General features: G+C 38.9%; 2 protein-coding genes across 3 annotated transcripts in view; one reads left to right on the top strand and one right to left on the bottom strand.

The window, feature by feature from the left end:
* Positions 1-208: 208 nt before the first annotated feature.
* Positions 209-15269, top strand: mccc1 (methylcrotonyl-CoA carboxylase subunit). The gene is made up of 19 exons (XM_026930461.3): positions 209-514; positions 1071-1114; positions 2802-2935; positions 3163-3258; positions 4774-4895; positions 4986-5133; positions 5452-5573; positions 5723-5834; positions 6360-6441; positions 6790-6917; positions 7948-8131; positions 8864-8973; positions 9544-9760; positions 11199-11285; positions 11922-11971; positions 12385-12522; positions 12693-12800; positions 13116-13187; positions 13267-15269. Exons 1-19 carry the CDS (start codon positions 459-461, stop codon positions 13390-13392), a joined length of 2136 nt encoding a protein of 711 aa, XP_026786262.3. The 5' UTR covers positions 209-458; the 3' UTR covers positions 13393-15269.
* atp11b (ATPase phospholipid transporting 11B (putative)) overlaps positions 14112-22865 on the bottom strand; it is a 57992-nt gene continuing 49238 nt past the window's right edge. Inside the window, exons 29-30 of one of the 2 annotated variants that reach the window (XM_034308815.2) lie at positions 20081-20184; positions 14112-15863 (exon numbers count right to left, since the gene is read on the bottom strand). In XM_034308815.2, the coding sequence (XP_034164706.1) occupies positions 15782-15863; positions 20081-20184 (186 nt within the window). In that variant the 3' untranslated portion in view covers positions 14112-15781. The remainder of the gene's footprint in view (positions 15864-20080; positions 20185-22865) is intronic. The other variant, XM_034308818.2, reaches the window with a different exon arrangement.

Raw genomic sequence — 22865 nt, 5'->3', positions numbered from 1 at the left:
ATAGAAAAAAATAATAAAAAGACAAAAAGAAAGAAAGAAAAATGAAAATAAAACATTACAAAATCCGCCATATTGTTTTAACAACATTACAGAATAAATTCCAGATTGCTACTTATTAGACATAACTTATACCCTATGAAGTGCACTTGTATATGGCTATAATACCAACACGCCTTCATCATCCTCCACTGTGATTGGTTAACATAACTACGGTTCGCCGTCAGGGTCAATCCGTACACATTTGCATTTTGTTATTACCTGTATTTATTTATAAGTTTTTAAGACACTTGCTAAAGGTAAATATTTGAATAAAGTATCATATAATACAGTGATATTATTATGTAATATGAAATAATTCATTACAAAGCAACTATTTGTTTTAGTTTGGAATATTTAACAGTTCGGTTAGCTAAGGTAAGTTAGCCTAGCTAGCCGGTGGTCGTTCACTCGTTGTAAAAATGGCTGCTGCTGTCCTGCAAGTGCGAGTCAACCAGGCTCTGAGAGCACAGCTACAGTAAGTTATTTAACTCCATATGTCTTATTTTAATATATGTTGCATATTTAATGCTACGCCTCACGCATTGCTTGGTTATTCAGTTTGTAAGGCGTACAGGCTAATCAGACAGAACAGCTTAGCTTAGCTTAGCTACATAGGTAGGTAACTGTCAAGCAAAATGACATTAGCCTCAAAATAAAAGCCGTGTGCAATTTTACTTGCTTTTACTAATCTCACATAGGCCTGGCTATATGCTTTGAGATTGGTCAAATATTAAGTGATTAAGAGATGCTCATTTTAAATAATCTGATAAGCTGCAACCAAACTGAGCACAGTGACGTCACGCCTTGGACAAGGTTAAGGGTAAGAGCAGAAACACAGCTTAGGTGAAAACTGGCCTGAAGTTGTTTATGTGACCTTAATTTAATGGTCTAAATGTTTGAATCTTCTTTAACTGACTAAGATGCAAGTGCAAGTGTCCTTGAGTGTAAACTTAGGCTGGTTGTTGACAAAATATGGCTGAGGATTGTGTGAAACCTGAAAGCGTTGACCTTTCCATTGCTCTGTTGTGTAGGAAGCTGATATGGAGCAGAGGAGCAGTGAGACACGCGTCTGTGGGTGAGTGGGGTGTGATCCACGCTTTCTCCTGATGCTCACACATCCCTCAAGTGTTAAAAAAATCCACTCACACCCCTATGATCACAGCATAGTTTAGATTTATGAAACTAAAGTAAAATTAAAACACTATCTCTCTCTCTCTCTCTCTCACACACACACACACACACAAACCAAATGATGGTGCAGATTATTGTAGGTTATTGTTACTATTAATATTGCTATTTCTTTGCCCTTATTATCTGTATTTGTATTCGTATCTGTATTATTGTGATTGTGTTTCTTTGTGTGTTTTTTTCTATGCCTCTTTTCTTACATTACATACTGTTATGCTTCTTAGTGTTGGTTTTCACATGTAAAAAAAAAAGTTTTATGAACATAATCCAAGTTTTCAAATATTATCATCACATTTCTTTTTATTCATGTAATTGAGCTTTAGATTAAACCCTTTAATTCAAGTAATCCATCAATTACAATTATAACGATAATAACTAAATGATAGCTATGAGAATTATAATCACTCTGACAGCAGATTACAGTGATCACTGCCACTGTAACATTATTTAAATAATAATAATAATAATAATAATAATAATAATAATAATAATAATTCACAGACCCCCCCTGGCTTGACAGGATAATGATAATACATTTGATCAAATTTTTAGGGGTGGACATCTGTAGGCATGTCTACAATTCAGGACAATTTGATTTTGATTCAGGGTGCCAATATTAAAAAAAAAAAAAAAAAAACCTTAAACAACATACATTATTGGCTTTTAAAACCTAATGTCAATTCCATCCATCAGACATCAGTACCATTAGTGCTGTTGAAAATTCATAAAAGTCAGATGAAATGTCTGATTATGCATTTTTGTGCATCAGTGCTGAAAGTTTCAAGAGAAAATGAACCTGTGCTAAATCGTTTATTATTATTATCTAAAGTGCTTCTATTACACTTGATGTTAACTGACATGACTGTGATCTTGCGTGTGAACATAGGCTCTACATCGGTTTCTCATGGCTTAGTGGTTAGCATGTTTGCCTCGCACATGGGGGTTGGGGTTCGATTCCCGTCTCTGCCGCGTGTGTGAGGAGTTAGCATGTTCTCCCTTTGGGGGTTTCCTCCAGATGAAACACGTGTTGTAGTCTGATTGGCATTTCTAAATTGTCCGTAGTGAGTGAATGCGTATGTGAGTGTGTGTGCGATTATGTCCCTGTGATGGGTTGTCACCCCTTCCAGGGTGCTCTGAGTCCCCTGGGATAGGCTCTAGTCTCCCCCGGGACCCTGTGTTGGGATAAGTGATACAGAAAATGGATGGATGGCTCAGCAACATTCAACAACTCAATATGGGTCACTTGGTTAATATTAGTTAATTGGTCATATGCTTAATAAATCGGAATGAGTCGCATTGTTGAATGAAAAGAATCAGTATAAATATTCAGATATGATAATGATATTTGGATCATATTGAAAATAAAAAAGGAATGCTGCATCTCTAATAATTTTTATATCATTATTTATAATTGAACTGAAAATCTTCAATGCTGTTATGTGATAAAGAATCATGAATTGTGACGTTCCGTCTGTTGATGTTAATTGATGTTTGTGAATTGTAAATTACAGGGAACCAAAAAGGTCAACATATTGATATGTTCTGAAAGTCAGATCATAATTTTTTGTCTGCAGGGAGGATAGAGAAAGTCATCATTGCTAACCGAGGAGAGATAGCATGCAGAGTGATGCGCACAGCGAAAAAGATGGGTATTCGTTCTGTGGCTGTGTACAGTGATGCTGACAGGCACTCCATGCATGTGGCCATGGTGAGAAGATCACACGTTAGGACTTCCTCTTCACAAGTGTCCATGTGTTAGCATTTTCTTAAACATCTGGTTTAATGCAAAAATAGTATTACACTAGTGTTACAGTTGGAAAGATCTCTATTGTCAATTTCTGTTTATCTGGCTGTGTTTAAGATGCCATACAATGCCATGTGTAAATTAAATATATACTGCTGAGTAGAAATGTCGTTGTAATATTTAAATTGCAGGCAGATGAAGCGTACCATATCGGAGCAGCACCGTCACAACAAAGTTATTTATGCATGGAGAAAGTTCTAGAAGTTGCCAAGAAATCCTCGGCACAGGTACAATCATTCATTTATTCATTCATTCATTCATTCATTCATTCCCAGTTTCACTCAGTTGTTCCACATGAGTACAAAGCTATGTTTCACAAGTTTTCAGTACGAGTCCCTTGGTTAATAAAGAATCAGTATGAGTTGACTTGGTTAACAATTAATCATTATGCCATTTGGTTAATAAGGAAGCATTTATAAGTCATTAGTTAAAAAAGAATCGGTGCGAGTCATTGGTTACTAAAGAATCGGTATGAGTCGCTTGGTCGATAAGCAATCGGTGCGAGTCGCTTGGTCGGTAAGCAATCGGTGCGAGTCGCTTGGTCGATAAGCAATCGGTGCGAGTCGCTTGGTCGGTAAGCAATCGGTGCGAGTCGCTTGGTCGGTAAGCAATCGGTGCGAGTCGCTTGGTCGGTAAGCAATCGGTGCGAGTCGCTTGGTCGGTAAGCAATCGGTGCGAGTCGCTTGGTCGGTAAGCAATCGGTGCGAGTCGCTTGGTCGGTAAGCAATCGGTGCGAGTCGCTTGGTGAATAAATTCACTAATTGATAATTGTCAAGCCAGACTGACAGGTTTCAGTCCATCACAGTATCATTTTTAAAAATAAGACTACATTAAACGGTGGTGGTGTCAGTTATTATGTAAAGGAAACTGGATTATTTTTTATAGAGTTAAAGCTGATTTCTTGAAAGGATCGCTCTTAGACATGGTGCGTCTTTAGTGCTTCAAGAACAGCTTAAAGCTGCTTTCACACTTTTCTTAACAGAAAAACCGCTGGCCAGAGCACTTTTTGTGCTGATATCAAAAAACTGCAGCTCACGTGATATGCACACTATAACATAACGCTCCTACCAGTCCTAGCCTAGCTTGCTGTCTAGACTAGATTTATTATCTATTATCTGAGGAGGTTGTTTGCCTTCACTGTAGTGTTGGATTCAGAAAATCGAGAGATTTTGAGCTGCTTATGTGACTTGACTGTATGCAGCTACAGTTAAAGTGGGATGTCACGTTACATACCGCTGAACGCCCCAAACATTAAAGATTAAGCAGGTTAAACAAGACTCATGTTTGACACTTTGTCCACCATGTTTGTTTTTCTCAATAACACCCCAGAGTGCATCCTTGTTTAGGTGTTGAAAAAAGCGCTTGACGTCATGCAGTACTTTTTTTTTTTTTTAAGTTGGAAGCTCAGTGATTTCCAAAAAAAGGCATCAGCAGTGCCTCTTCTTGTCTGCCAGCCATATTGCTCTTCAGTTCAGAAAGCACCACCTCATAAAATTGCATTTTGGAGGCGGGGCTTTTGAGGGAAAACTGATGGGAGGGGCTTCATTTAGCTTCCATTAAGATCACTTAGTATACTCTCATGTCCATTGATGTCCATACTATATAATGTCCATACTAAGTTCTTATGAAAAAATTGTGATGACAAATAATTTTTTCACAGTAAATATTTTTGACTTGGCATGCATTGTGTATATCATGTTTTTAAATGTCTTTAATTTTAACTTTTTTTGTTTGTGGTAAAGGCTGTCCACCCTGGATATGGCTTCCTGTCTGAGAACACAGAGTTTGCTGAACTGTGCAAACAGGAAGGCATCATCTTCATCGGGCCTCCATCGTCTGCGATTCGTGATATGGGCATCAAGAGGTGACTTCACGCCTTCATTATTGTTCATTTTTAATGTGCTTTTAAACCCAGAGTAATTAAACAGCTTTGTTTTGCCTTGTTCTCAATCAGCACGTCCAAACACATAATGTCTGCTGCGGGCGTTCCCATCATTGAGGGTTACCACGGTGAAGACCAATCAGATGAGAAGCTTCAAGCTGAAGCTGCCAGGATTGGTTATCCTGTTATGATCAAAGCTGTACGAGGTGGAGGTGGGAAGGTGAGAGGGTTTAGTGGGAGTTTTGTTAAACACACAGAAAATTCCCTGTTATTGAGACATGAAAAGGGGTTTACTATTTTGTTTACTACATAAAAATGGTAGTAGTTTTGTATCTAATATTAGCAAGTAATAGCTGAGCTGCTGAACCGATTGCTTAAGCTAATAAATTCAACTTCACTTGTGCTAATAAATAAAGAAATGGAATAGAGAAGAGAAGTCTGAAACACAAGGAAGATCTGTGATTAGGGTTGGTGGATTAAACAAGATTAGTCCTCGTCATGTTTAGCCCAATTGGCTTGTGTGTATTGTGTTGTGCAGGGAATGCGTATTGCTCGCTCGGAAGCAGAATTTCATGAGCAGCTGGAATCTGCCAGAAGAGAAGCTCGGAAATCGTTCAATGATGACGTCATGCTGGTGGAGAAGTTTGTGGACAACCCCAGGTAACTGGTCCAACATGATACATAAATTCTGCTCTTCCATTTTGACTGTTTTTCAGACTGGGAGATATTTTTGCCTTCCGGATGGTGCAGCAGCTTCTGTCTTGGTGTATGTGTGAAGACATTTGCTGTATGTTCTTGTCACTGTTTAGGCACGTGGAGGTGCAGGTGTTTGGGGATCAACATGGTAATGCTGTGTATCTGTTTGAGAGAGACTGCAGTGTGCAGAGGAGACACCAGAAGATCATAGAAGAAGCACCAGGGGTAAATATAGATGCCATTTATTTATAATAGGGATGTAACAGAATACAAATACATTATTCAGAATGAACAGATAATGTATGGAGAAGATTTGGTGCCAGGTAGCAATCATACTGGAGGACAACATGCCACAATGACGAGCAAAAACACTACTGCATTATTCTTATGTCACTTGCTCTCTTCAGTGAAAAACAATCGACAGGTTTTTCAAATTATTTTTATGAACTAAATGCTGACTTTTGGATTGTGCATTGCATTGCATTTCACTTTCATCAGTGTGTTGTAGTCACGCCATGCTGAAATGCAATCTCTGTCCAATCCACTCAAGGGAGTGGCTATGATCAGAGATGGTCCTGAAAGTGTCATTTTCCAGGAGTCGTTGCTCTCCATAAGGGAATGCCTTTTATAGCTGATCCTTTTTTTTTTCTTCATTCCCACAACATTGAAACATTTAATAAAAAGATTTATTACTAAAATGTGATACACTACTATTTTTATTAACTTTTATGTGTGTGTGTGTGACTGCAGCCTGGTATTAGTCCTGAAGTGAGGCGTAAACTGGGAGAAGCCGCTGTCCGGGCAGCTAAAGCAGTAAACTATGTTGGAGCAGGTAAGACACCGAATACACTCTGAAAATAATACACAAGCACCAATGCTTCATTTATTTACATTTCATTTAGGAAAGGCGTTTATCAAAGTGACATCAAAACTGTCCTTTTTAAACCTTGATAAGATTATGTACAATTCATCAAATCACTTGATAAAATAAGACAAAATTCTTCTTTGTCTGTAATCGTCCACTAAAGTGCTGAGACAGTTTCCTGCTTTTAACCAGCCTCTGATTTTTTTGAATATGTCATGGTAGAATTGTGAGTGGGACATAAATGTAATAACCAGTCACTGTGTGCGTGTGCGTGTGTGTGTGCGTGTGTGTGTGTGCGCGCACACCTGCCCACAGGCACTGTGGAGTTCATCATGGATGCTCAGCACAATTTCTACTTCATGGAGATGAACACTCGTTTGCAGGTGGAGCACCCCGTGTCTGAGATGATCACTGGTACAGACCTGGTGGAGTGGCAGCTCAGGGTGAGGCTGATCATGTGACCAAACATCAGTACAATTCATTAATCACACTGATCTCAAATCTCACACTGATCTGAGAGCTGTGCAGGTGGGTGCCTAATATTCTAATGAGCCTGATTGCTTGACTTGTCTGTTCGAGACTCCTAGTCTGCTACTTCACTTTGCAACAGTGAGTCTGCTAGTCTCCTAGTCTGCTACTTCACTTAACAGCACAAGCAGCAAGAATGAGGATTCAACCTCCACGTAGCGATCATGCAGTTACAGAGTAGCTACACTCGACAGGTTAGCTTTCACTCGTTAGGCTCGCTAGAAATCTGACGTAGCAAAAAGAAAGCTGACTTAGCTAGAGAATTATGACATAGCAGTAGAAAAGCTGACATAATGAGAGAAATCTGTCATAGTGAGAGAAATCTAAAGTACTGACAGAAATCTATCGGAAATGTAACATTGAAAGAAAGCCGATGTAGGGGAGATCTAATGCTGGATGTAGTGAGGGAAAACTTACGTAGCAAGATAAAGTTGATGTAGCAAGAGAAATCTAACAATGAGGAAAAGGTGATGTAGCTAGACATCTAACATAGTGAGAAATCTTAAGTAGCAGGAGAAAACTGATGTAACGAGAGAAAGCTCATGTAGCAAGAGAAAGTTGACATAGCTGGAGATAGTGAATGTAACAAGAGAAAGCCGACATAGCTAGAGAAATCTAACATGAGAGAAAGCTGATGTAGCACGAGAAAACCGACGTAAAAGACAGAAATATAGAATAGAATAGAAATATAGATAGAATACACCTAGCTTTCTCTCACAAAATGCCGACATAACGAGAGAACTATAACATGGCGAAAGATAAGACTGAAACTGACGCTAAAGTCATTTATTTTATTGGTGAAAGCTGCTACAATTCTTCCTCTGGGAATTATGAAAATAATGAAAAAGATGGGTGTGTTTTATTCATGGTTTCTCTGATTGTGAAGGCCATGTTTAACGTAGTGTGATGATTTGTTTAACATTAAGTGGATGGTTTGTGTGTCAGGTGGCCGCTGGAGAGAAGCTTCCTCTCTCTCAGGATGAGATTGTGCTCCGAGGTCACTCGTTTGAGGCTCGAATCTATGCTGAAGACCCCAATAACGACTTCCTGCCCGGAGCCGGACCCCTGCTGCACCTTTCCACACCACAGGAGGAGACACACACACGCATCGAGACCGGAGTACGGCAAGGTCAGATTGTTATTTCTTATTAGCTTACATTCTTACAATGTACACACAGGACATCTTAGCATTCATTTCATCACTGTTACCATGCGGTCTCTCTCTCTCACACACACTCTCTATATATTTTTCACTAAAGATTAAAGTATTGGCACCCTTGGCTGTGTGTTAGTGCAGCCATTAAAACAAACTTGCTGTGTCTTGTGCTGGACATTCAGTCTGTTATAGAGAAATGTGGAGGCACCACACATTTTTAGGGAAAAAAAATTCATGTTTTATTGCTTTTTCAGTTTTACAAAAGGTTCACTGGTTACCCGTAAGGCATCACATGCATTTTAATGTCAGATGAGAAATGCCTGGTTTCATTTCAGAATTTTTTATTTGAACTCCTACTGTCACGGGTTATGTGATGGTTACTACGTCATGTAATAAGAAAGCAACACACACACACACAGTTAGGAAACACATTTATTGTTGTTCAGTGGAGAAGCCATAATAGATGGTATTGCTAAAGTGCTAGTGTAGTTATGAAATTATTTTGTAAATTTTTTTTTTTTTTTTCCCACAGTTGTTACAAACTCTCAACAACAGTTGAAAAAGAGTTTAATAAAACAGTTTAATAAAGTTCCATCTGTACTGGGTCGTATATGATTTTCTTGATTTGTTGGGTGTGTGTGTGTGTGTGTGTGTGTGTGTGTGTGTGTGTGTGTGTGTGTGTGTGTGTGTGTGGGTATGTGACAGGAGATGAGGTTTCGGCTCATTATGACCCCATGATTGCCAAGCTGGTGGTTTGGGGAGAGGATCGCTCAGCTGCTCTGAAGAAACTGCGCTACTGCTTACGCCAGTACAATGTAAGACTCTAGTGGACAACATCACTCACTGCAGCGCTGTACTAAACCTACAACTACTTCCAAACACTTAAGCATAAAACACCTGAACTTTCAGAAGACAATTATGCACCACTTTCAGGTTTTTGGAGATCTGGTTAAATGTTTAGTGTATATGTATATCTACAAATGACTAATTAGGTCAGGATGTTTGCACTTTGCACTGCATATGCAATAACAAGAACTGACTGCAAACAGCTAAAGCAACAACTTCTTTCAACCAGCTCTCATTTCCTGATGACATCATTGCAGTGTGCATGGTGTCTTTATGCCTCCATTTCACTTGGATTCAATTTTTATACTAGTTTTATACTGGTTAAAATTGTCTGCGAGGTAAAACAGAGGGGAAAAAACACAATATCTCTTCATACTGTTCTTTTGTAGAAATAATATATATTGTTTATGTATAATTAAATTCAGTTTTTCTTTTTTCGTAGTAAAAATTAAATATGACAGTGCATACCAGGTATCGTAGAAATGTCTTCCAGTATCTTGTGTCTTTTGTCTCAGGATTTTAATGCTCTCTGTCCTCAGATTGTGGGTCTCAACACCAACATCGATTTCCTGTTAAGTCTTTCGGGTCATGCGGAGTTTGAGGCGGGAAACGTTCACACCAGCTTCATCCAGCAGCACTATGATCAGCTGTTTCCCAAACCGACTGCACTGGGAGGAGACGTGCTGTGTCAGGCCGCCCTTGGACTTCTGCTGCAGGAGAGAGAACACACACTGGAGTTACTGCACCAGTCACATGGTTAGAAAACACACACAGACACACACTTGAACATGTGGATCAAAAGACTTGATTGTACTACTAAAAGCTGGTTTTAATTGACTAACACATTTACCAGGCCCAGGTGATGGCAGCAGTAATGGGTGGGCAATATGACAAAAAAGTCATATCACGATCCTCGAAGGACATTTCTACCATGCTTTGTGACATGGTGCATTATCACGGCTATCATAGCCATTGGAGAATGTGTAAATTGTGGCCTTGAAGGGATGCACATGGTCAGCAACAATACACAAATAGGCTATTGCATTCAAGTGATGATTGATTGGTATTAACGGGCCCAAAGTGTGCCAAGGAAACATTCCCCACACCATTGTACCACCTCCACCAGCCTGGACTGTTGACATAAAGCAGGTTGGGTCCATGGATTCATGCTGTTGGCACCAAATTCTGAGCCTACCATCTGTGTGCCTCAGCAGAAATCAAGATTCATCAGACCAGGCTACGTTGTTCCAGACTTCAGCTGTCCAGTTTTGGTGAGCCTGTGCCCACTGCAGCTTTCTGTTCTTGGCTGACAGAAGTAAAATCCGACATGGTCTTCTGGTCGACATGTTGTGCATTCTGAGATGCTTTTCTGCTCACCACACTTGTACAGAGCGCTTACCAGAGTTACTGTAGCCTTTCTGTCAGCTCGAACCAGTCTGGCCATTCTCCATTGACCTCACTCATCTACAAGGCGTTCCTGTCCACGGAACTGCAACATACTGGCTGTCATTCTGAGTAAACGCTAGAGTTGTGTGTGTGAAGATCAGCAGTTATAGAAATACTCAAACGAGCCCATCTGGCACCAACAATCATGCCACAGTCAAAATCACTGAGACTGCATTTTTCCCCTTTCTGATGGTTGATGTGAACATTACCCAAAGCTGCTGCCACACGATTGGCTGATTAGATAATTGCATAAAAGGGTAGGTGTACAGGTGTTCCTAATAAAGTGTTTGACTGCATATAATTTTTTTTTTTTACAATCTGTAAAAGCTTTACATTTTACAATTTTAAAGATTCAAAATAGCAGAAATCACAATATCTCAGAAAAATGCATTGTGACATAATTTCATTTAAATGTTTTATAATATCATGGTATTGATGTTATAAACCATATCACCCAGCCCTAGTCAGCAGCAGGTCTCATGTGCGTAGATTTCAGTGCTGCAGGATGACATTAATAATGAAGTTGGGAGGATATCATCTGTAAAACAGCAACATTTAAAACAAACAAACAAAAAACATTGACTCAAAAATAGTGATTCATTCAGAGGTATTCCAACAGAATTTAAAAGGTGAGGAGTTTGTGAAGATAAATATTTGTTGAACGGCTGATATATATGCTGTGGATCTGCACAACCTGACACTACGAGCTGCTAGAGGATGTCAGATTAATAACGTGTTCCTGTTCCAGACATGTTCTCTCCTTTCGGCTCGGGTAACGGAAACCGGCTCAATGTGCTCTACTGCAGGAACCTGACACTACAGCTGGGGGAAAACAGTGAGTGTTAAACCTATACACACACACACATTTTTCTACATCTTAAAGTTGGTGCTGTAGTTGTATGTGCCTGTGAGAAGTTAGCGGTTGCGTGTTGCTCTGATGTCACCGGGGGACATTATTATTGTTAGCACAGTTGCAGTGGAGTTTAAATGGAGAAAATATCTAACTCACCTTTTCCTGCAATGTTCAACATCACAAATCCAGTGTAGACGTAGTGTAGACGTAGTGTAGACTGAATGCAGTCGAGCCATATGACTTAATTAAAGGTCATGTGTCAGTTATAAAGATTAATATGCATATGGTGAATTTTTCCTTTAACTAAAACAGAAGAATGTCAGCTTTCCCTCCTCCACAAATGCACTTTGTTTTTATGTTTGTGTTATTTTTCTCCCCCTTTGGTCCGGTTGGAGAAAATCCCACTTCCTTTAATCATGTGTATGATGGATTAGCCCCATGCTGATGAAACACACTCGATTCCTCCACATGTACAGAGCAGGAAATGGAAGAGCCTCCTGAAATAGCTTCATCCTCTGCATTATACATGATCTCTAATGGACTATCGATCACATGGAAAGATTTTTTTTCCAGATTAGATTGTGCTTTAAGTGACAGCATATGTTATGTCTTTTGCAGAAGTTACAGTAGCTGTGACCTACAATCCAGATGGGACGTACAGCATGGAGGTATACACACACACACACACACACACACACACATACGTTTTCATACCACAGCACTGTCAAGCTCCTTAATCAGAAACTCTGACAGTAGTGCAGATGCAAATCACGTTTATATTAATGTGCTCATTCTAATACGTTATTGTTTCAGTAGTAACAGTTTTCATTTAATGAGGAAAAATGTGTGTAATTGTCAGCATGGTGAAGTTTTCTGTAAGGAGAAATGTGTTTATTTCATATTTACGGAAGGAGTCTCCAGTGTCAGCAGCATGCACACGTATTCTATATTATAAACTTGACTGCTCATTTCTCAGACTAGATCAGTGATGTGTGCTGATTAAAATGAATGTGTGTGTGTGTGTGTGTGTGTGTGTGTGTGTGTGTGTGTGTGTGTGTGTGTGTGTGTGTGTGTGTGTTAGACTGGAGGCCAGGTGTTCCAGGTGTTAGGTGAGCTGCAGAAAGTGGGCGAGGCCACATACCTGCGCTGCTCTGTGAATGGAGTCCTGTCTCAACCCAAACTGGTCATACTGGACAACGCAGTTCATCTCTTCTCCATGGTGAGGTTTGTTTTATTAAGGAAAGTAGCTTTGGTTCTGCCACTTTAATAGGAACACCTGTACCCATGCTCATTCATGCACTTATCCAATCAGCCAGTGATGTTGCAGCAGCGCAATGCATAAAACAGACCAGGTGAAAAACATGGATGTACAATGGTTTGGTTCTGTAGGAGGGCAGTGCAGACGTGAAAGTGCCTTTACCAAAGTTCTTGGCTGGTGTGAGTTCTTCTGGGGCACAAGATGGCGCTGTGGCACCTATGACTGGAACCATTGAGAAGGTATGTATTTAAGCCTTATTAAACATAACTATACATGTATAAAAAGTACATGTTGCTCTTTAACAAACACGTGCTGTTAGAGGAAAATAATCAACTTCAGAATAGTAACAGTAACTGCACTTCATCACACCACCTTGTTGTTTATTATTTTCTTATATCAGCACCACACACTGATTTTTTCCCCCTCTTACATATTTTATATAACAGTTAACCAATTAAAATACTCCTGAGGATATTGAAATTGGTGGTTACAATGATGATAGAGAAGTTTTTTAAAGTTCCTCATGGTTTTAAAGTGTGTAACTGTACCTGCAGGTCCTTGTGAAGGTCGGAGATGCCGTGCAGAAGGGAGATCCTCTCATGGTGATGATCGCAATGAAGATGGAGGTAAACAGAAGTTTCCTTTAGTAATTGAAAACAGAAAATTAAAAAAAAAAATTTATCATACGATGCTGTGTGTTTGCAGCACACGATCCGAGCTCCTAAAGCAGGTGTCATTAAGAAGGTCCTGTTTAAAGAAGGTTCACAGGCCAATCGTCACGCAGCACTGGTGGAAATGGAAGAGGAACAGGAGGAAGCGGCACAATCATGAACAGAGAGCGAGTGTTTCTCTGATAGACTTGACATGTACAGTCCTCGGTTACTAACTCGAGTTCTTCAGCATTGTAAAGTGACATCATGGCTCCGTGTAAATGACAGGAACTCTTATTGTTAGTGTTATTAGTTACTGTTCTCTCAGAGATCCTGATTTTATATTAATGTAACCCAAGGTTCAACACTAATGTTTAACTGTTGTTTTCTGATATTTGTTTAAAAAAAAAACCTAAAAGAAACCTTGGTTTCTTTTCTTTTCTGCACAAACCCTGCGTTAGTGTTTCTCACATGGGATTTTTTTTGGTGTTGTATCATTTCGTAGCTTTTTCCCTCCCTGGTGTACAATTATCTTTTGTTGCCATGCTCATAAAAACAACAAACATTCAGAAATACATAGCAGATATTTTTTTTCCTGAACAGTAAGAGGTTTACATAGTAGGGATTTCTTTTCTTTTTTTAAAAATAATAAAAAAAAATTTATATTTTATTGCAATTTAGGATTTGTCATTTGGAACATGGTCAGTCGTAATGATTCATCATTCGGCACATGGCCATGCAGTCAGTCGTAACGACTCGTCGTTCTGAAGGGGGTCAGTCGTAAACATTCGTCATTTGGAAGACGGTCAGTCGTAAAGATTGGTTATTCAAACACACTGATCATCAACAAAAAAGAGGGGGAAAAAGTCTTTATGCATAAACCCCATGTGTACAATACAGTATTTTTTAAAAACAGTTTTATTTTCTGTAAATAGAATTTCCATAAACAGCAGTTGAACACTTTCACTGTTAGGACAGGACGATTACAGTAACACACGTTGCTGACATTGTTTTTTCTTTAAATGGAAAAGGATGGAAATGAACCAGGAAATGAAGCTCTGGCCTCACAGCCGGAGTGGACGATCCCTGGTCCAGAAATTCTTATTGCTACTGTCTCTGACAACCACACACACGCGCTGAGCGATCAGTGTATTAGCTACAACACTGTAGTCACTAATAACCTGGCAGCTGAGTGTGGATATTTTGACATGAATGGGGCCGGTTGTTGATGATGCCCTGTGTGTTCCCTGACATAAAAATTGATTTAACAAACTAACCAAGAAGTATGTAACTGACAGAAAAATAATTACAATTCCTCTTCTGATATGTCTACAGTCTCTCCATTCTTTCCAAATAAGATAAAAAACAAAAAAACAAAAAACAAAGCAAACTACAGTTTTATATCCAGTCTCATGTCAGAGCTGTGACTGCTCACGAATTTCTCTGTATTAATATATTAAGCAGGATTTATCAAATCATTACACACTTTATATTTATAAATATATAAATATATTTAACAGGACTGAACATTTTCGGTTGGTGCGTTCACTGAGAAAATCGGTCAAAATCACAGACAACAGCCAAATGTAAACAGCCAAGACATGTTTGCTTGTCTGGTTTTGTGCTGGAGCTATAATTAAACTAACAAATAATGAAATCTGATAGCTACAAGTTTAGCATGTAGTTTCTGACACAGTTATCATCATCATCAAGTTGTATTCTTCCTCAGCACAGTTTGGTGTTCGATTCAGAAAGGGGCAAATCCTGAAGTGTAAAGACAGAGTTGTGATTCAGATTCAGACAATGTAGGTCACGTTTTTATTTTTAAGTCACGTAGTATCAGATGTTGGTATCGGAGTATTTTTTATTTTTTTGCAAGTAAATGAGCATGTTATTAGACCGATACCTGATACCAGTGTGTGTATCAGTGTGTCCCTAATAAAAACTAATAATTTGATGCACAGTGTTAAAGTAGTAGATCTACATTATACATCAGCCTTATAGCTCCAGTGCAAAAAAAAAAATGCAGCAAACTTTGTGCACTAAAATATTTTAGCTGATCGACTACATTTGGAGTAAAGAGGATGTTTTATTTTTGGCCGAACTGTTCGTGACCTTCTGAAATAAAGCATGTTTCTAAAGTGACTTTAAAGCGGTTGCCATAGTAATCCAAAGGCCTCTGAAATCTGAGGAGCACATGCAGTCTACAGGCTCGCTCAGCAAGATACACACAACACACAAAAAGAAGAAAAATAATAAGAACACAATGTGTGCATGGTAATTAACTGAGGATCGGGGAAGAACTTAAAGCGTAAGTGCATAAATAGGGTGAAGGATGGATGGAGCTGAAGATGATGAGTCTGCTTCCTTCAGGAGGTGACGTCAGGAATCAGGACTAGATCTCCAGAGTGAGCTAATGCTACATGACAGGACAGGAGTAATACAGAGAGACTCGTATGGCTTCAGACACATTTCCTCAGGAAGGACGGTCTGTACTGATTGAGGTGCATAGAAGAAAAAAAAGTCTTAAGATCAGGAGATTTCCTCTTTAGTGATGACTTCTTTATACACTAGCAGTGAGAGGCTTCCACAGGAGAGAGGGTCAAAACGCTGCGGTCGTTGGAGGAGAAAGGATCTGAGTCACTCCATGATCTGGAAGCATCAATAAAAAAAGAAGGTGGAGCTGTGAGTGATGCTGTGATGACATCATGATAGGAAATGTTAAATGGGTATATTGTTAAATAGAGACGCACTGATCTGAGTCTGATCCTGAGTAACAGTATGGGATTAATACTGGCTTGAGTTCCCAGATTTCAGATCTGATCCACTGACACACTTTTCGTAAAGCACTCATGATGTTTTTGCTCATTAAGGATCATTACTTTCATCTTAAACTCATTATGAACTAGAAGAGAATAACAAATGGGCAACTTTTATGCAGCTTTCCCAATTAATATGTGTGTGTCCATGTTAGTGGGGACCAAATGTCTCCTCAAAGATGGGAATATTTGACAGTTTTGACCTTTTGGCTGGTCCTCATGAGGAAAACCTCACATTATATATATATAATTATTTAAAAAAAAAACATTTTGGTTACATTGTGAGGTTAAATGGGCTTAAGGTTTTTGTATTTGTTATATAATAATCTCATAATGAGAAATATTAAATAACTTTTCCTGTATTTTGATATATCTTCAATTGCTAAGTGTGTTTCTTTATAGTTACAGCATCACTGGAATATCAGCAATTAAAAAAGTTCAGAAATCTCCATTACCTTCAATGAAATGTTTGCTCACTAACAACTCATTTTTCAACATAACTCTGTCCTTCATGTTTGCTTTTTCTTGCTTGCACCCTGAACTACAACCTAATTGGTCAAAACCTGGTGTCACTCAGTGCTTTTCTGTAAAGATGAAAAAAAAAAATGGGCCACTTCCTGTAGGATTACATGCAAACTGTGTGCTGGAGTTTGAGGGAAAAAAACAGCATGTGTGAAAGCAAGATTTTAAAATCATGGTGGATTACTGCTTAAAGGGCTGAAAACCAGAAACAAACACTATTTCTACTAAAGCCTTAAAGCGATGCTTTGCGGTGGAAACTGTGCTGTATTGGGCTTGAGGGTTATCACATCACAAATTTATCACATCATTCCATCCATTTTCCATCTGTAGTCTTTCGATAGTGCCTCTGCCCTACACTTTCCCTACAGCGTAGTGTAGACACAGATGAGTGAGTGAAAATGACGAAGAAAAAAAAAGATGGCATGTTAGTGCAGCATGGGTGAAAGGACAGGACAGAAATATAAGAAAGCTTTGCATATAGGGTTACTATAAAATAGAGACAGCCGCTTAAAATCTTTCAGTGAAACCAGACGTGCTGATAATCAGTTATAGTATTACTGTGATATCAAGAGCACTGATGAACAGATGTCTGCTATCTTTCTATAACAGCACATTCCCCAAGTGTTTTCTTCCTCTTATACCACAGCAATATACCAACAGTTACAATTTTTTACTTATTAAAGAATGATACACTATACTTTTATCTGTTTATAGATATATTTAATGAAACAAGTTCCTGTTCTCACTTATAAAAGCTATGAAACAATCGTTCATTGGCCCACATTTTTAAAACCATTTTAAATATGCATTATTTTCTCAAAAATACACTATTGTGATGATAACATTAACTATAATAAAGTGTAAACAATCATCTCAAGTTGAACAAACCTCTGAAATAGCACAATGTACCACCAGGGGGCATATGTGTGACGTGATGCTGAACCTCACTTCCTCAAATCATCACACATTTAGATACAAGCTACAGGTAAACATTATAATGATCAATATTACACTTTAGCAGACTTTGGTTTTATTGTGTTTTATTCCTTACACACTGAATCCCTGATTATCAGCACATCTAGTGTATGGCTATTTGGAAGATTTGATACTGACAGTGGAAAAACAAACAAAAACAAGAAAGAGCAGCAAAGCAGGCAAAAGCGTGTAAGGTTACATTCGGGGATTAGTCACATCATAGTGTGTGTATGCACAGACACACACACACACACACACACACACACACACACACACACATTATCGCCCACGCTCTAACCCATCACGAAGCACACACAAACACCACAGGCAGCACAAAGCACCAGTGGATTCTGCCATCTTCTGTAAGGCTTCAAGTTTAAAGTAAAATATAGGAAAAAAGAAGAAAAGAATCCATTCACAGCGAACAAATCTACAGTTCCAGTGTCTCATCTCGTTTATGACATGGTCCCAAAGGCGTAGCGTGGAGGTGTTGAGGGACTCGGAGGTCTTAAGGGATATTGGGTTTGATTTGAAACCCGTAAAATATTTTATGACAGTTCCAAATGTTTATTTGCGAGTGATTACAGTATGCTGATTATGTACATAGGCTTGTGCAATACTTTCTCTCTGCTTGCAATTTATCATTTAAAAAAATCAAGATTAATGATTTATTCTTTCAGAACCGACAGCTCAATATCAGCTGGATGTTGGATTTTTAGGTGATTCGTGCAGTAAACGTGCAGTAAACAGTAATAAAATATGACCTAACAGTCATATTTAAAGTCACATGTAAACCTTTTACAAATTGCTTGTCTACTCTCCACATTTTCACTCTTGATCTGCTGCTCAGAGTGTTTGAACACGTCCAAGTCTGCCGCAGAAGAGCCCAAAAAAAATCACTTGAAAAAAAAAAAGTTTCAATTTGGCACATTTCTGTAGGACTATTTCACCTTTCAAGATCAAAATTTTTGTCCTTTCTTCCTCTTTCGAGCCATTTTTGAACAGCTGAAAATTTTCAGTGGCATACCTACTAAAAATAGTTAACTGATGTTAACTTGTCTAGTGTAAGCTAAGTCGTATATATACAGTGACAGATTTTATTTCATAATAATATTAATTCTCCATTTTCCTTGACAGAAAGACGGAGCTCCCCGCAAGTCCACTCAAGATCACGAGAAAAGGGGCGGGACTTCCAGGTGGTGTCAGTTAACATAGTAGCGCTCAAAACACTAATCTGAAATGATTTGCATTGAAGCCGACTGGCTTATCTTCCAATTTCTTGGTGTATTTTTGAGTTATAACTCAGTATTAGCATACTCTGAGGTTACACTGCGGAGCTCCTTCACAACGTACGTAAAAGTTTGCAGGTCTGGCAATACAATATATTTGGAGTAAACATCACTGCACACGATGGCAGTGTAATATCCTGTAGAGACGATTATATCGTAATATATCGTACAAGCCTATGTTAAACAACACTGTTTTGCACAAAAACTGTGCTATAATGATGTTCCTCAAACGTCAATGTCAAACAAAAGCTTCCCTTATTATGTTTAGCCGTGTTAATCTTGAGAAACAGGATCAACCAATCAGAATCATGTATTTTTCCTGTTAAATCTGGTTTCGTATGGTAAGATGTAATTTCCGTCGCATTAATAGCTTGTTATTTAAATCATTTTCAGTGGAATTGTCATATCAGCATTTTATTTCCTATACCTTTTATAGTTATTATAAGATTGGTTGATTGTAAATCTGAGCATGCTGCATTTATCACACTCATAATTGTACAGATGTTATTTAGCATATGTCCTCATTCCCCTCGGAAATGATTTCCTAGCTATGCTGCTGTGTGGTCCCGTTGTTTTACTGTGGTTGTTGGGCGTTGAAAATTTTCGCCCCTGTGGCAGTGGTTTAGCATTAATGGAACAGTTTGGTTAAAAAAAAAAATTAAATAAAATAAAAAAATCATCATTTTTTTTCACCACACTGTTCCTTTAAGAGAAGTGAGTGCTCATCTCACAGCTTGTCTGCATGCAGATACTTCCCAAAGAGCTGATCAAAGATAGATGAGGACAAAAGCTGGGAAGCAGAGTGCATTACAACTGCACGCTGCCCAAAAACTGCCACAACACACACAAACACTTGGCTAGGAGGCAACATTTCCAAACGGTTAAACACTGTCTAACATTCAGTGGAGAATAATTAATGCATTAAATGGTCTAATGTCCAGAGTGACTTAATGTCTCTAAGACAACAGAGTTAGAGTTCAGGGATTTTTAAGAAAATGACAGAAAAAGTGTCACGAAGGAACAATGCCACTGTTAAAGAAAAGACAGAGAGAAAAGGACAGACTCGACAGCTTTTCCTAAGTGCATCTGCAGCCTTGTTAATGGCCCAAGACTTTCTGAAGCTACATGTAAAGGTGTGTTAGCTCAGCTGGCTCCGCCCTCTCAGCTTGCGTCTCACGCCCCGCCCCCCTCGCTACAGGAGTGCCGAGTGCTTATGGTTCCACTCTAACATTCCTCAGGAGTGTTAGAAAGAGAGAACTGGCACCTGTTGGCTCGCTTCAGTCGCTCCAGAAAGCCACAGACACCATGGCCTTCTGGGAAACAAGACAGTGAGTCCACACAGGGGATGCCTCGGTACCCCTCGATACACTGCAGAGAGAGAGAGAGAGAGAGAGAGAGAGAGAGACAGAGAGAGAGAGAGAAATGGAGAGGAGAGAGTGATAAAAAGTAAAGTGAGTATAATTGTGAGAAAGTGAAAGAACAAGATAGATAGATAGATAGATAGATAGATAGATAGATAGATAGGGAGGTACAAAGGCAGTGACAGATGGAGAAACAGACAAAACAGGAAAGAAAGAGAGATTGAAACAAAGACAAAAGATGTGGAAAAAAAGAAAAAAAGAGATAACACAAGACAGAACGGATCAGGAGAAAGAGGAAAAAAAGAAATGAGGGATAAAAACATTAATATCTCATAATAATAATAATAATAATAATCTCACTATATTTCAAACACAACACAATGCTTTATGAGTGCACATGGTTTATGTTTTTGTTCTGTGATATGGCTTACACACACACACACCCACACACACACACAAAGGATGGATGAGAGATGCAGTGTGTGTGGGAATTATATATAAAGCTCACAGTCGATCTATAAGAGTGATGGATGAAGCTCTGGTCTGAGGATGATGATGTCCTTCACCTGCATGACAAATTGAATCACGTGTGCATGTGTCCTCAGTGGATCACGTGTAGTACAATCTGCAAGCTACAAAATTGCTAACATGTAATGGAATCTTATATCCACCAGATTAGTGTTGTGAATCCCACAGCGGCGTCTCGTCTATCGGCTTCAGTGTCTCAAACAGAACTGTGTGTTTGACGCACTGTTATCTTAAATAAAAAAAAAAACCTTGCAGAGATAACTTCATCACTTTCTTCCTCAGCACACAGTGTCAGATTCAGGTAAGGGGCATGGCCTAAGAGAAAGGAATTTTGGATAATATAGTTGACATTTATTTACTGACTCAAACGTTGTGATGATTTACATAATGCTAAACTGGTAGCTATAAGCTTCCATTACTTGTTAGCGACATTAGCCTCAGCTCCATAACATGTCTTGGCTAAGACGGAAGTTGTTTAAATTTAAAAGGATTGAAATGATTTCAATGATTGTCAATGATTATCGAAAAAGGATAGACAACTGACGTGTGAAAAAAGTAATAGATTCTGCACAGATTATGTCCCAGAAACACATCAACTCTGCCATTAGAAAAAAGAGATTTGGTAGAAATATTAACAGTATTTAACAAAGTTGGTCATGTATCGACTGGAGGCAACTGAACTGAATCGAAATGTATCGTATTGTAGCATAATAATTCATTTGGTATCGTCAAATCTCAAATCATTGCCTTATGAATCCAAATCGTACCATGTTCTGTGGAAGCCTGAGGTTTACATCCCTCGTTTCCACATTTTTCTGATAAGCTACTAAAGATTCAGACTGATTCCTCTTGTACAGATCACTCTAAACTGCACTGCGCAAAATGAACGGGAAGTCAATCATTCGATCTGTTTATAATCTCTTCCTTGGCCAAATCTTCACCTCCTCATCCTGATGACTAAGCAAACAACACCTCACACATCTTCCATTTCCACAAATCCCTAGGAGACATGCTACAGTTTAGCTGCTCTGGAGCTAAGCTGAGAATGCAGCGTCAGCTACTGCAATCCATTAAAGAAGCCAAATACGAGACTATCTGCTGATTCTGCGTGTAAAAGGTTTGTTTATATACTGTAAAGTTTTCCTGTTTTTATAGATAAGATATGTACACATATATATAGCAACCTTTCATTATCAACAGGATCACAAAGAACAAATTACAAACAATAGCAAAAAGATTATAATAAAAACATATTTGTCCATATATTTATGTTGGTTGCTGTTGTGTGCCGCTAGCCGTGAACTCCTCATGCTAAGTTTTATGTTTAAACTGTGATGGTGATGATGATGATGATGTGTGTTTAATAATAAATGAGGACGGCTGACCTGAGCGAGCAGAGCTGCATCAGTGAGCGTGGTCATTAAAACCAGTGCCATGAGATGCACCAGGTAAAGTGTAGATGCTGGACAGGAAGTGGGCATGTCCGAGTGCTCGCAGAAGTGAAGTGCTCTCTCTAACATGTGACGGTTTGGCTGCATGCTCGTGAATATCTCTGTGTGTGCGTAATTCACGACACCCTGCGCTCAGTTTTAATGCTCACTCGTACTGTTCTGCACGCTCAGGATGGCCGTCCTCATCCTCGTGCACTCAGAGATTGAAAAATGCTGTAGTTAAACCTGTTGATATTTTCACAGAGCACAGTTTGCAGTCTTTGCATGATTGACATATTTAATCATGAAATGCATCGAGATAGCCATCATTTGTGTCATCTGTTCATTAGGGCAACAGCGTACACTAGGATTATGTCACACTGTATCACGGATGTTGGTATTGGAGCAGTACGAGTAAATGAGCACGGTATTGGACCAATATTTCATACCAGTATTAGTATCGGATCATCGCTAATCCAAACACTAACAGTGATGGGCTGTGGGTCAGTTCTAACTAACATACAACTTGTTCTGCCTCTGCTACAAGCCCCGCCCCCTTCTGTTCTGTGCTGGGGGGGAAAAGAAAAAAGAAAAAAAAAAAAGGTTAAACGTTCCTTTATTTGTTTGATAAATACAGTCCCATTAGTGGTGCTTTTTACTGAACAACATGAGGATGTTATATGTATATCTGACATCATCTGGAGTAGCACAGCACTTTGCTATTGAAACA

Source organism: Pangasianodon hypophthalmus, chromosome 11 (assembly GCF_027358585.1).
Source record: "Pangasianodon hypophthalmus isolate fPanHyp1 chromosome 11, fPanHyp1.pri, whole genome shotgun sequence".
Classification (NCBI taxonomy): Eukaryota; Metazoa; Chordata; class Actinopteri; order Siluriformes; family Pangasiidae; genus Pangasianodon; species Pangasianodon hypophthalmus.
Note: the sequence above shows the minus strand (reverse complement) of the source record. Positions and strands in the feature narration are given on the sequence as shown.